Here is a 14411-nt window from a genome sequence, read left to right as displayed (position 1 = left end):
CTGAGGGACATTACAGATCATTGTATGTGTTGGGTACAGAGATGATGTAGTCATTTCAAAAATCATGCAACGTATTATGTGACAAGCACATTTTTACTCCTGAACTTATTTAGGCTTGCCATAACAAAGGGGTTAAATATCAAATCAAATGTATTTATAAAGCCCTTCTTACATCAGCTGATATCACAAAGTGCTGTACAGAAACCCAGCCTAAAACCCCAAACGGCAAGCAATGCAGGTGTAGAAGCACTGTGGCTTTACTTCTTGACTCAAGACATTTCAGCTTTTCATTTTTTATTAATTTTGTAAAATTTCCAAAATACATAATTCCACTTTGACATTATTGTGTATGGTGTTATGCCAGTGACAAAAAAATCTCAATTTAATTTATTTTAAATTCAAGCTATAACACCACAAAATGTGAAAAAGTAATGGGGTGTGAATCATTTCTGAAGACTTAAATCTCAATTTCATGCACTTATATTAGACATTCATTAGAACCAAGATGATGTGCACAGACAAGGGCTTGCATCCCAAATGCCACCCTATTCCCTACATATTGCACTACTTTTTACCAGAGCCGTATAGTGTACTATTAGGGAATAGGCTGTCATTTAGGACACAGACAGGATGACATTATGAACTGACTCTTGTGCCACGTGTCCGTCTCTGCAGGGGATCTACATCTCGCGGATCGCAGAGGGAGGGGCAGCACACAGAGACTGCACACTCCGAGTAGGGGACAGGGTCATCACCGTGAGTACCCCTCCACTCCTCTGTTTAAGCCCCATGGAGGCATCCCAAATGGCACCCTATCCCTTTTTGACCAGTGCACTATAAATAGGGAATAGGGTGCTAATTGAGACACCACCCATGTTTTTCTCTTGCTCTCTGGACCAGAGCTCGGTCTGTGTGAACTTCATGCCAATCACACCAACCAAGCACACACACGTTAGATAACGTGGTGAGTGATCTCATCAGACTCAAAATATGGTTGCCACCCGTTGACTACTCCCAAATCAAACGCAACTACACCCATCTAGTACCGGGTCGGAACCCCTTTGCCTCCAGAACAGCCGGAATTATTCGGGGCATTCTACAAAGTGCCGGAAACATTCCACAGGGATGTTGGTCCATGCTGACGCAATGCCATCACGTAGTTTCTGCAGGTTGTGCGGCGGTACATTGAAGCTGCTAACAGCCTGTTCCATCACATCCCAAAGATGTTCTACTGGGTTGAGGTGTGGGGACTGACCAGGCCACTCAAGTGAACTGAACTCGCTGTCATGTTCCAGGGAGTGTTTTTCCACTCCTCATTTGTCAAGTGTTGGCGATGGCGTGCCCGCTGGAGCCGCTTCTTCTTGTTTTTAGCTGATAGGAGTGGAACCGAGTGTTGTCGTCTGGTGCAATAGCCCATCCATGACTACGGATCGACGGGTTGTGCATTCCGAGATGCCGTCCTGTTCTCAGCCCGCCTGTTAGTTTGCACAATTCTTGCCATTATCCTTCGTCTCACCAACGAGCCGTTTCCACCCACAGGACTGTTGCTGACTGTACGTTTTTTGTTTGTCACACCATTCTCAGTAAACCCTAGACCAGGGTTTCCCAACTGCCGAATTTGGCCCGCGGGTGGTTTGATTTGGCTACGTTTTCTGAGCAATTTTTTTATTTTGGAAATCTGTTCTCAAGTATTCCCAAGCATTAGAGAGAGTTTGCATACAAATATAAGCAAGGTTTCAAATGATTGTTTTAGTTACTTGGCTCATTGTGCTCTAGCGACTCTTTGTGGCGGGCCGGGCGCCTGCAGGCTGACCTCGGTCGTCAGGTGAACAGTGTTTCCTCTGACAAATTGCTGTGGATGTCTTCCGGGTTAAGTGGGCGGGTGTTAAGAAGCACGGTTTGGCGGGTCATGTTTCGGTGGACGCATGACTCGACCTTCGCCTCCCGAGCCCGTTGGGGAGTTGCAGCGATGAGACAAGATCGAAATTGTCGAGAAAAAGGGGGTAACATATATATTTTTTAATGAGTGCACTATGCAGGGAATAGGGTGCCATTTGGTCATGCTAGCCATAGACTAGCATGACCTTAGCTGACCTTAGCTGACATGTATGTGACTGGCTGCTGGAGCCAAGGTTCCTGCACGGTTCTTTACTGTGGTTATCATAGTGTTTTTATTATACAATGGCATGGCCTCACCTGCTGACAGAGTGCTGATTCAGAGTTGCACCTCATGCTCATATCCTTGACCATGGCTACAAAGGTAAGGCCTTGATGTGATCGCTCAATAGGCCTTATTACCAATCCAGTGATTCCTTCTATCTTGAGACATTCGCTAACCCCTTAGTTACGTTTGTGTGCCGTGTGAAATAGTGTCCTCTTGTGTGTCTACAACTACTACTGTCTTGTTCTCTCATTCTCTGAGTCATAACTGTTTCTCTCTCTCCTGCCTCTTCCCCCCTCCTCCTATGTGAGGGAAATCATAAAATGGCTTCCTGAATGATTCGGTTCCTGTCTGGTCTCTCGGCTTCTCTCTTGCGCTTTCGTTCTCTCTCCTCTCCCTCGCTCTATCTCTCTCTCGTGCGCTCTCCCTCTCTGTGAACCTGCTCTCTCACTCTCCCTCTCCCTGCATGGCAACTAATGCTCAATGTGTCTCCTTCCCTGCTCGGTGGTGGTGGGTGTGGTTTTGGGATTGTGTGTGCGGAGCCTTTGTGGTAACCGCATGTATTACCATAGCAGCAGCCGCAGTAAGCTTATCAGCCAATGGTAAGAGCCGGTACTGTATGGTCAGTGCTGGCGTCTGTTTGTCTCTCGGACAAGAGGACCAATCACATAGCCCGCTTTTTTGTCCCTCACTCCTCAGAGGTATCAGGACCTCGTTCTACATTTTAGGAATGTTTACAGACTGCAGTCCGTCCTCAAATGCCCTCTGTAAAGCAATAGAATAGTTTAAAATGTGTAAAGGACGAGAGCTAGGTCTAGGAGCAGCACTGAGGCTGGAGCTGTATCTTGCCTTGTAGAAAAGTATTGATAACTCTGTTTGCTGCCTCAAGATCAGCCCATTCTTTGGCAGTCGTCATATGACGCTGCTCTCTGTATTTTCAGTGAGCAATCGCAAACGGATTGCATAAACATAAGTCAGATTGGCCAACGTCCAAAATGCAGTGTAGTTTATTGCATTGACAGGCTACTTTCAAGACTGAGATTGGAACATTGGAGAAAGGCTTAATTAACATACAGCCGTTCCTGAAGAAGCTCCTTGCTAGCTTGCCCTCTGCTCCTCCCTCCTTCTCCTCCCATCTCCGCCTTCTTCTGTATGGGTATTGGCTCCTGGTCTCTTCAGATATCACTCACTCACTCGCTGTACGTCTCAATGTATTATATTGAGCAATGATTGAGTTATTTTATTATAGTAATAATATACAGCTTCATGGCAACATGTGATGTGCGTCTAAACAATAATGATATGAGTCTAAACCAAGGGGTTGGAAGCAAAATTATTTCCCAATCGTTTTGTTCTAAACAGAACCATTATTTATTTAATTCCGTTCCACTATTATCGAACAGCAAAATAAAGTAATGAAGCGGTTCTAACCAAAAATAAGTAATAGTTTCGATTGTTTCTTTCTGTTCCTTTTGAAGCCTCTGAATGTTTTTTTAAATGTATTTTTATTTAGCTTAAATTTGTTCACAAATGGAATAGAGCAGCTTGCTATGGAGCGGGTAAGCCATGTACATGCATTTGACAGACAAGTGTAGTGGAGGGTGCGACTTGCAACTGAAATTGAGAGTGAGGAGAGCGCTGGGCTGGGCGTCTTGTTGTTATGACATGCGTTTTCTGTATTAGGCCCACAGAATTATATCTACGGAGGAGCGACTTCTATGAAGGAACTTTGAATGTCTTTGAACTTCCGTGTTTGCTTAACTAACGTTGGACCAGTTAGCCCTTGATCATGACTCTCAGTTCCATTACATCACACATAATACTGCCTGGAATTATCGAGAGCTAGACCAGCGCTAGCTAACAAGCTAGCAACACCAAAATGAAAACACGTCTTGCCTTTTTTGTAGTTAATAAATCCAATGTGAAACTTGATAACTATACTATCCTTAACTAGCATAGAAAAAGTAAATCCATTGTTCTCTAATTAAAAAATCTCTCCCTAATTTATTAATCACGGCTGTAATGTCAGTAGCTACAGTAGACTATGCATGCTTCGGAGGGAGGGGGAGAGGCAGGTAGCCTACATGCATGCACGAACACACATACTGGCAAAGATTTTCAGCTGGCAGGTAGACATTGAAATAAGTTTGCGTGACAGTGACGTGTTTTTTTTTTTTTTTTTTTTTTTTTTTTTTGGCACACTGGACAATATGCCTGGAATGTAAAATAAAGTTATTAACCGGTTCCTGTGCTTTTAAAAGTTGTTTTCCAGAACAATATATATCACTTTCGTTCTTGGTTCTGTTCTTCAAAAAATGTCATTATTTTCCGGTTTTCTGTTCTGTTCCCTGAACCGGGTCCAACCCCCGAACACGTTGCTCTCTGCCCTCACTGAACCTCTAGTCCTGAGTGTCGCACACTGTGGTTAGTCAGTCAGCCTACTGACGCCTGCCCTCATTGGTTGTGCCGTTCGATCCAGATCAATGGTGTAGACATGACAGAGGCCAGGCATGACCAGGCAGTAGCGCTGCTTACCGGCACCTCTCCCACAATTGCTCTCCTGGTGGAGCGTGACCAGGCCGAGCCGGGCACCGCAGGGGGCTCCCCGGGCCTGTCCCGGGCCCGCGCCCACTCCCCCCCACCTCCAGAGCCCTCTGACTCACCCGACCAGGAAGAGGGCAATGACGACTCGAGCCTCTTGCCACATGGGAACCACCTGAGCCAGCCACTGGAGGACGAATACCCCATCGAGGTGAGACGAAGGGAAGGAAGGAAGCGGGTGGAAAAGGGGTATAGTACTATGTTATGGGGATAGTGGTAAGTTACCATGATGGAGCATTCAAGCTTCAGATTAACTTTAGTTTTAATGCCTTTACATTTGGCTTTTTATCTCGAATGCTCTACAGCTCAAGAAAAGATGGTGCAAGGTACGAATGCTTAGTCCTGACATAGGTTTATTATGCTAGGATGGTGTAGTGGGGCCCAGTAAAATGCAGCAAGACCTGGAGTCTGTTCCATTGACTAAGAGCTTAGCTTAGCATAGCCTATGTCTTATCTCATACCTGTCTTCAAGTAGATATAGTAGATCCATGGATAGTTTGTGTTCCTTGTCTATTAGAAGTTATTGACTTAAAGATTGAGTGTATTTGGTATTTGCCTGTTGAGACACTGATGTTTTCCTGAATTCCTCTCATGTCTCCTGATACTGTATTTGTAGAGCCCATATCGTAGAACCATGTCCCTCAAATGAAACAACACTGTAGCTTCACTTCCTCTCCTGACAGGAAGTGGCGTTGGTGAAAGCGGGCGGCCCCCTGGGACTGAGCATCGTGGGAGGCAGTGATCACGCCAGTCACCCGTTCGGCATCAACGAGCCTGGCGTCTTCATCTCTAAGGTTTCTCTCTTGCTCTCTCTTTCTTGCTCTCTCTCTCAATTCAAAAGGCTTCATCTCTCTGTCGCGCTCTGTCTCTCTCTCATTTTCCCGGGTTTGTGTATTTCACCCTCGCCTGTCTGTGCTAGGTGATCTCCCATGGCTTGGCGTGTCAGAGTGGGCTGCGGGTGGGGGACAGGATACTGGAGGTGAACACCACCGACCTGCGCCACGCCACCCACCAGGAGGCTGTTAGAGCCCTGCTCTCCAACAAGCAGGAGATCCGCATGCTGGTGCGCAGGGACCCCTCGCCTCCCGGGATGGAGGTGACGTCTCTTACACCCACATGTACACGGAAATAGGCCTACACAGTAGACCCACACACATGCACACACACACACCCCAACCAGTCCCATCTCCTAATCTATGTGTCCCAATACAGGAGATAGTGATCCAGAAGCAGCCTGGAGAAAAGCTGGGTATAAGCATCCGCGGCGGTGCCAAGGGCCACGCTGGCAACCCCTTCGACGCCACCGATGAGGGCATTTTCATATCCAAGGTACCTGGAACCCACCTTGTCATCCTATCCCCCTTGGAATACGGTCAATGATTGACCTCCTTTGATATATTGACTCCTCTTAACTCCCCATCCCTACGTCACCCCCTGTAGGTGAGCTCCAGCGGTGCGGCGGCCAGGGATGGCCGTCTGCTTGTGGGCATGCGGATCTTGGAGGTGAGTAACCACAGCCTGCTGGGCATGACCCACACGGAGGCTGTACGCGTGCTCCGTGCCGTGGGAGACACCCTGGTCATGCTGGTGTGTGACGGCTTCGACCCTGGCAACGCTGCCGCTATAGAGGTGAGGGAAACTGATTAACATCCATTCCGGGTTGAAATGACCCTTACATACAGAGTCAGATCCAAAACGGACGCCACGTTAATAGTGTCTTTGTTTAATCTCAGGCGTCACCGGGCATCATCGCCAACCCGTTTGCAGCAGGCATCGTGCGTAAGAACAGCATGGAGAGCATCTCCTCTATCGACCGAGACCTGAGTCCCGAGGAGATGGACATCCTACAGAAGGTGAGAATAATATGACACACAGCCAGTGTGAGGGTCTGCACTCAGGCTTCAGTGGATGGATGGCGCGTGGGAGAAAAACCTGTCAGTAGAATTACGTTGGTACTCGCACTCAACGAGGCCGAGATGCTAAAATATACTTCATTTAATCCATGCTCGAAAGAATAACAAAAGCTGTTAGTTAGTGCAAAGTGAAAAAACAAGAAAAAAGCTTCAACTACACACTCTCACTAAACAAAGGGGAAAACGGAGTAGATTGCTTTTAATATGAAACATTTTGACCTCAAATCTATTTCCTAGGAGGTGGAGATGGTGCGAGAGACGTCCCAGTGGGAGAGAGAAGAGATGGAGAAGGTGGTGAGTGAGACTATGTAGCCAAGTATCTACCTCGCATGCTTTTTCTGCTACTGTGCCAAATAAACAGAGCACTTTTCTAATGTGTGTGGGTTCTATCCTTTCTCTCCCTTTCTCTCTTTTCTTCTACCCTTTCTCTGCCTGCCCCCACCCTCCTCCCTCCCCTCATGTCTGGGTCGTCCGTACACCACTCCATCTCCACTCACACCACCTCCACTTAATCCCTCCATCTCCTTTGTCTTTTATCCCATTTCACCTGCATTCATTTCATCCCCCGTTTCCCATTATCTGTGTGGCTGGGTGTCCTCCCTTCTTTCCTCCCCTCCCCCGTCTCTCTGTGAAGGAGCGCATGCGCTTGGAGCGTGAGGAGGATACTCGCCTGCTAGAAGAGGAGACCGAGGTGAGACCGGTACCCCTTGAGCCTCAGAGTCCTCAGCTCAACCAGCTCCCTGTCAGAGAAGTGGACAGCTCCAGTCCAGAGGATTTTACTATAACCTCTGAAATGTTCTGCAACCTGTTGCGCTTCAATGAAAATGTGTTAATGATGAAGTTGCTTCCTTACAGAGTGACACATGAGAGTAGTATGAGAGGGAAGTAGTTTTCCCCCACTATGTCTGACACTCCGCCCTCTTCCCCTTTCCCTCAGAACCTGGGCACTGGGCCTCTGAAACTGGACTACCGGACGCTGGCCGCACTGCCCACCACCGCTCTGCAGAAAGTCAACAGGGTAAGAAAGAAATAAAATAATTAGTTCACTTGAACGGTAACACAACCCCCCATTGATGATTACGGTGCAATTATGTGAGGTAACTCTTATAGTAGACCTCTTATAAGACCTGTGAACCCTGACTAAGGCTGTGAAATGCCTGGAATTGTCTGCAGACAATCTTGGAAATGGTCCCTTTGGGCCCAGAATAGAATGGAATCCACCCTGTTTATCTCCCGGGAAACTCTCTGTGACCAGAGGCCAAGCAGGTGCCTCTGGAGGCTAGGGGGAGAATGTGAACCCCCCCCCCCCCCCCCCCCCATCCCCTCTCCCCTCCCGAAGTTCACAACCCTGACTCCTGCCTTCCTCACCAACGCCTTGGGCCCAAAGAATAGATTGCCTCTACAATGGAATGGAACCATTCCTTCCATTCACTTCTGTGATATGATGAGATGTTACATTCCAAAACAAGATCCATTTGTATCATCATGCTAATGGATCGTCTACCTTTGGCTTGAAGACATCTCTTAAAGAAGAAATTGAGATGAATCGAAGGGTGAGTCCACAAAGAAAAACTGAAGGCTGCCTTTCGCATCATTAGCTGGAATGCTGGATGGAGGGAAAGAGAAGAGAAATGATGCAGCCAAAATGGTCGGTACCTGTTTCAGTAAAAAGTCGCTGGACTGATTGGAGGAGGTGGGTAAGGGGGACAGCTGGCCGTTATTTTAAACTCAGGATAGTTGGGGAGTGGGAGGGGTGCAGGCGAGAGGGAAGGAGAGTGTCCCAATGTGTGGGCTCTATCAGTCAGTCAGTCAGTCAGTCAGTGTCCCTGGAAGAGTTTGGAGCTACTGCACCCCTGGTCCCAACAGCCTACAGTGAGTATAGGGACAGCGCCAGACGAGGGCAACTGGACTGGGCTCGGCTCTTTGTCTTTCTTGCATGTTTCCTTCCTTCATTTATGTATTGTATTCTACCGTCATTGTGTCAATTCTATATTCTAGCTACATGTGTGAACAGCAGCCATTTTTGCTAAAGATGTAAATTACCAAGGATTTATGAGCTGACATAGAAACATTAGGCCTCTCTCATACCTGTCACCGTTTTAGGGTCTTGCATAGATGCATGTACAGGAGAGGCTACAATTTGTGTCAGTATTATAGTTTTTTCCCCAGCTTAGTTTGTAGTAGGGGTCTTTATTGTGTTTTGAGCCATTTGTGTTCCGTTAGCTATTTATTTTATCTTAATGCAACAGTGGTTAGACTTATAAGCTCTAGTACTAGGCCGTGGGGCTTTTCTGGGAGCGCTTAACCTATATATCGCCTGCAGCTGTTCTTGCATTATGGCTATGCATTAGCGTTAGAATGAAGACCCCTGGGTTACATGACCTGTGTACCCAGGAACATTACCAGTGGATCTTGTCATGACTCCCTGAGATTTTTCCTGTCGAAAGATGTTGGATGTACATTTTTTGCGATAATTTGAATCCTTGTCTATAGTTTTTTTATTTTATGTATCATAATGTTTATCTGCGATTATTTTGACAGCTGAAGTTTGGTTATGGTATGTATCATAGGTATGTAGCTAGTCATATAAAGAAACATGCTTCTTGGCATGAGGAGTGAGCGGTAAGCAGGGGTGTGTCGTGATGAACCACGCTTGGCTCCACCCTGCACCCAGGCCGCCTGGATAAAGTTAGTCTCACCTTGTTGGCATGTTGATCGTCTTTCTTGCACCTCCCCTCCTCCCTCAGGCCTCCAGCCCTAGCCCAGCTGTCCTCTACAGTCTTCTGAGCCTATGCCAAAAGGGTACTGGTTCACATACCACCCCACCAGGGTTTCCGTTAGCCAGTAATTGACAGCTAAAAAATAAATCATGAATACCCAGTAAGTACAATTGTTGCCAGACAAATTGACTTCAAAATAATGCTTTTTATTCATTGATGGAAATACATTTGACAGTCATGCTAATCAGCCTGTGTATTTTCGTTATTTATCGCACACACCTATTTTGTGGGGAATATCACTTGTCAGACAACGCTAGAGTTGTGGCTGCAGCTTCTCAGCTCGTTGCTGCTGGAGAGAAATGTGCCGATGCCCAGTCATTGCGCAACAAATGTAACCACAATTACATGTTAAAAACAGAGCTACTCTTTATTGATTTTTTTTCAACTGGTAATTGAAGCGCGCCTCCTATTCACCCTACAAGTTTATAGGCAACGATAGGCAGGCTATTAGCACGTCACCCACCACTTCACAATGTGAGCTGGAGGCAGTATGCATTTTGAAAACATTTACTTAATTGTTTGAAACCTGATCGTTTTACTTCATATATTATGAGGCATGCCTTGGGCGGCAGGTAGCCTAGTGGTTAGAGTGTTGGACTAGTAACCGAAAGGTTGCAAAATCGAATCCTCGCTGACAAGGTAAAAATCTGTCATTCTGCCCCTGAACAAGGCAGTTAACCCACTGTTCCTAGGCCGTCATTGAAAATAGGAATTTCTTCTTAACTGACTTGCCTAGTTAAATAAAGATAAAATACATTAAAATGACCTTGCTTCAAAGTAGCCTAGGCAAAATCCCACCATAGAAATGTGGAGGCAATTCTTTTATGGAGACTTCCTCATATGCCATTGAAACCAGCATTTCTCTCCTGTTCTATTGGTTTTGATATCAACTTTCTTTCATTGTCCAGAAGCCAAAGGCACAATCCTAGTCATATTAGCAGCCCATCCTAGTTGTTGCATCTTTAGATTCCCCCTCTTTCTAAGTTTCTAACAGATTTTCATCTCTGTCACTTAAGAAAACCGCTCGCGAATTGCATTTTGGAAAATGTTTGAAAATTAGGTTTTATTAGCTGCTTCATTACAGAAGTTGCATGTTCTGTTAAGATGAATTACCATAATCTAAACTCAGCAAAAAAAGAAACGTCCCTTTTTCAGGACCCTGTCTTTCAATGATCATTCGTAAAATGTCCAAATAACTTCACAGATCTTCATTGTAAAGGGGTTAAACACTGTTTCCCATGCTTGTTCAATGAACCATAAACAATTAATGAACATGCACCTGTGGAACGGTCGTTAAGACACTAACAGCTTACAGACGGTAGGCAATTAAGGTCACAGTTATGAAAACTTAGGACACTAAAGAGGCCTTTCTACTGACTCTGAAAAACACCAAAAGAAAGATGCCCAGGGTCCCTGATCATCTGCGTGAACGTGCCTTAGGCATGTTGCAAGGAGGCATGAGGACTGTAGATGTGGCCAGGGCAATAAATTGCGATGTCCGTACTGCGAGACGCCTAAGACAGTGCTACAGGGAGACAGGACGGACAGCTGATCGTCCTCGCAGTGGCAGACCACGTGTAACAACATCTGCACAGGATTGGTACATCCGAACATCACACCTGTGAGACAGGTACAGGATGGCAACAACTGCCCGAGTTACACCAGGAACGCACAATCCCTCAATCAGTGCTCAGACTGTCCGCAATAGGCTGAGAGAGGCTGGACTGAGGGCTTGTAGGCCTGTTGTAAAGGCAGGTCCTCACCAGACATCACCAGCAACAATGTTGCCTATGGGCACAAACCCACCATCGCTGGACCAGACAGGACTGGCAAAAAGTGCTCTTCACTGACAAGTCGCGGTTTTGTTTCACCATGGGTTTATGATTGGATTCACGTTTATCATCGAAGGAATGAGCGTTACACCAAGGCCTGTACTCTGGAGCGGGATCGATTTGGAGGTGGAGGGTCCGTCATGGTCTGGGGCGGTGTGTCACAGCATCATCGGACTGAGCTTGTTGTCATTGCAGGCACTCTCAACGCTGTGCGTTACGGGGAAGACATCCTCCTCCCTCATGTGGTACCCTTCCTCCAGGCTCATCCTGACATGACCCTCCAGCATGACAGTGCCACCAGCCATACTGCTCATTCTGTGCATGATTTCCTGCAAGGTAGGAATGTCAGTGTTCTGCCATGGCCAGCGAAGAGCCCGGATCTCAATCCCATTGAGCACGTCTGGGACCTGTTGGATTGGAGGGTGAGAGCTAGGGCCATTCCCCACAGAAATGTTCCGGGAACTTGCAGGTGCCTTGGTGGAAGAGTGGGGTAACATCTCACAGCAAGAACTGGCAAATCTGGTTCAGTCCATGAGGAGATGCACTGCAGTACTTAATGCATCAGGTGGCCACACAAGATACTGACTGTTACTTTTGATTTTGACCCTCCCTTTGTTCAGGGACACATTATTACAATTCTGTTAGTCACATGTCTGTGGAACTTGTTCAGTTTATGTCTCAGTTGTTGAATCTCGTTAAGTTCATACAAATATTTACACATGTTAAGTTTGCTGTAAATAAACGCAGTTGACAGTGAGAGGACGTTTCTTTTTTTTGGTGAGTTTAAATGTGATTTCTGTCATTCTGAGCACCTAGGGTGGAAGCCTTAATGGGTCACGCACCCAATGCATATGGGTCTGGTAAATTTCTCAAATGGCTGGTAAATTTAAATCTTCCTAGTCAAGTTGTCAGGCGACACATTTTCTTAATGGAAACCACTGACCTCTGTACTATAGGCCACATTTAACCGGCATGTCCGCCACCAACACTACAATGTGTCACAGTTCACGACTGCATGTGACACTATTTGGATTGTCACGACGTGTCAAGGCCGTGTCTTGGAATGCACGGTCAGTGTAGTACAGCGTAGTTCTGAAGACACTATGCCTCGTCCCACTTTAAGCCCTAGCGTTTTTGGCACATTTGAGTTTAAATCCAACCTGGTCCCAGTGGAACGCTCTCTGTGACTCAATCTTCTGCTGTGTCACTTGGTTGAAGAATATTTGTTTTACTGCATCAAGTTCATTTCTTATCCAAGGACCTTATCCGAGGTTTTGTGGGGTATTATCCGAGGACCGTATCCACAGTTGTGTGCGGTATTGTATCTTGTCACGTTGTCCTTCTTTAATGAACTCTCTCCCATCTCATATGTGGAGTGTATTGAGGCCTGATTCGTAGTGTAAAGAGTGGACTGAAGCCGAAGAGTCTAGTGCTGTCTAACTGTACTGATAGTGTGAGTTATTTAAGGCTGGGGCCCAGGCAGGGCAGGCTGTTGTTCTGGTAATGTGAGCGTAACTAGAGGAATAGATAACCATTTAATGCTTCTGGCATGATGGGAATCAAGAAACTCATCTATCTGCCGAGCTCCTCCTTCACAGATTAAAGGAACTGTCACGTGGGCTCCGCTCCTCCATTATACACTCAAAACCCTTCAACATTAGAGAAGTTTTGCATACGAACTGGACGGTAGGCATCTGAGATGTGTGTAGGGTTGAAACATTTCGATAACTTTCCCTAAATTCCCTGGTTTTCCAGACATTCCGAATCAGGGAACAAGCAGGAATTCGGGGAATCCTCCAACCGGAATTTCTGGAATATCTGGAGATTTTGGGAACGTTTTGCAACTAGTGGTGACCGTACTTTGGGTTTTGTGTGTGATTTGCTCTGATCTGGCCAGCCAGTGTGTGCTGTGGGTCTGTGTGTCTATTTTTAGCTCTTCTCCACACAGCTCCCTTTTTCTCTCATGTATTTATCTGTCTCCGTCCTCCAGTATGTCTCCCGTTTCTTAACATGTAGCGATCTGTCTCCGTCTCTTTTTATGTAGCTTGTGCTGCATTATAAATGCAACAACGAAACATTAGTTATTAAAAAGACACTATATTTATTGTTTGTGAACACAAGCATGATTGCTTTACTTTTAGTTTATGGTTGACACAGCTTGTTTGCCATTAGCCAATCGCCGTTCTCAACAAGTTCAAAGCACATGAATGCACAGAATTCGTTGCTCCCATTTTCCAAGTAGTTATTTCAGAGTTTCCCCCTTTATGGACATATCTGGACTTCACCTACTATTCTGTTTTTTGTTCCTCAGTTTTCTCTCTCCCCCTCTGAGTTTAATCTGCATCCCTCTCCTTTCAGATTTGAGTTTTCCTTTATCCCTCTCTTACCATTTCAGTCTCACTGTGCCCCCTTTTTTTTCTCTCTCTCTCTCGCTCTCTCAGTTATCTCCTTCTGTCAGTGCAACTGCCCCCATGGAGGCCCTCATGCAGGCCCAATGTTCTTTCACCTTAGAGCACCTGGGTTTTGACCTGGGGCAGCCCCCCACCTCCCTCTTCCATGTGGACCCCCATGCTCTACCTCAGTCCTGCCCCATTATGAACACCGAGACAGGGCCCCTCTACATGTCCCAGCACTCTCCCAGTCCCTTGATAACCGCCTCCAATCAAGAAGCAGCTAGACAAGAAGCCCTGCCTACCGGTGAAGACGAGGAGGTGGTGGTTCTGGTGGACTCCCAGCCAATCAATTTCACCGAGAACCCCTTCCTGGTGGCCAATCGCAGGGGCAAGGGGTGCCCCCCCTCTGAGCGCATCCTATCAGGGCCTCCCGTGGGCTACGGGAGCGCGGGCAAACTGCAGCCCTGGTTATTCAGCAAGGCAAGCAGCCTGCCTGCCTGCGTGTGTGGGTTTGAGCCAGCATGGTGTGTGGCGCTGTGGCCTGGTGTAGGATTAGCAGTTCCTTTTGTCTGTGCACCAATAGAAAATGTTTCAGCCAAGATGTTATAAGGTAGAATGTATGTTGTGTTTGATTTTTCCATTGTAACAACCATTTGGGTTATAACCTGATCTGCCTTATTTTCGTTGAGTTCCTCCCTGTAGCAAAGGATAAACACTTGTGCGCTTGTATG

The 14411-nt window shown here is 46.5% G+C and overlaps 1 protein-coding gene across 5 annotated transcripts in view; it reads left to right on the top strand.

Moving 5' to 3' along the window:
- The window catches only part of LOC129822730 (protein scribble homolog), a 127221-nt gene that overhangs the window by 82903 nt on the left and 29907 nt on the right, over positions 1-14411 (top strand). For 4 of the 5 annotated variants that reach the window (XM_055881073.1, XM_055881072.1, XM_055881074.1 and 1 more), the window contains exons 20-29: positions 676-756; positions 4641-4913; positions 5446-5556; positions 5682-5858; positions 5975-6091; positions 6203-6391; positions 6496-6615; positions 6913-6969; positions 7310-7366; positions 7613-7693. In XM_055881073.1, coding sequence (XP_055737048.1) covers positions 676-756; positions 4641-4913; positions 5446-5556; positions 5682-5858; positions 5975-6091; positions 6203-6391; positions 6496-6615; positions 6913-6969; positions 7310-7366; positions 7613-7693 — 1263 coding nt within the window. The remainder of the gene's footprint in view (positions 1-675; positions 757-4640; positions 4914-5445; positions 5557-5681; positions 5859-5974; positions 6092-6202; positions 6392-6495; positions 6616-6912; positions 6970-7309; positions 7367-7612; positions 7694-14411) is intronic. The other variant, XM_055881076.1, reaches the window with a different exon arrangement.

Source organism: Salvelinus fontinalis, chromosome 25 (genome assembly GCF_029448725.1).
Source record: "Salvelinus fontinalis isolate EN_2023a chromosome 25, ASM2944872v1, whole genome shotgun sequence".
Taxonomy (NCBI): Eukaryota; Metazoa; Chordata; class Actinopteri; order Salmoniformes; family Salmonidae; genus Salvelinus; species Salvelinus fontinalis.
The sequence above is the reverse complement of the archived record's forward strand: the minus strand, read 5'-3'. Positions and strand labels throughout refer to the sequence as shown.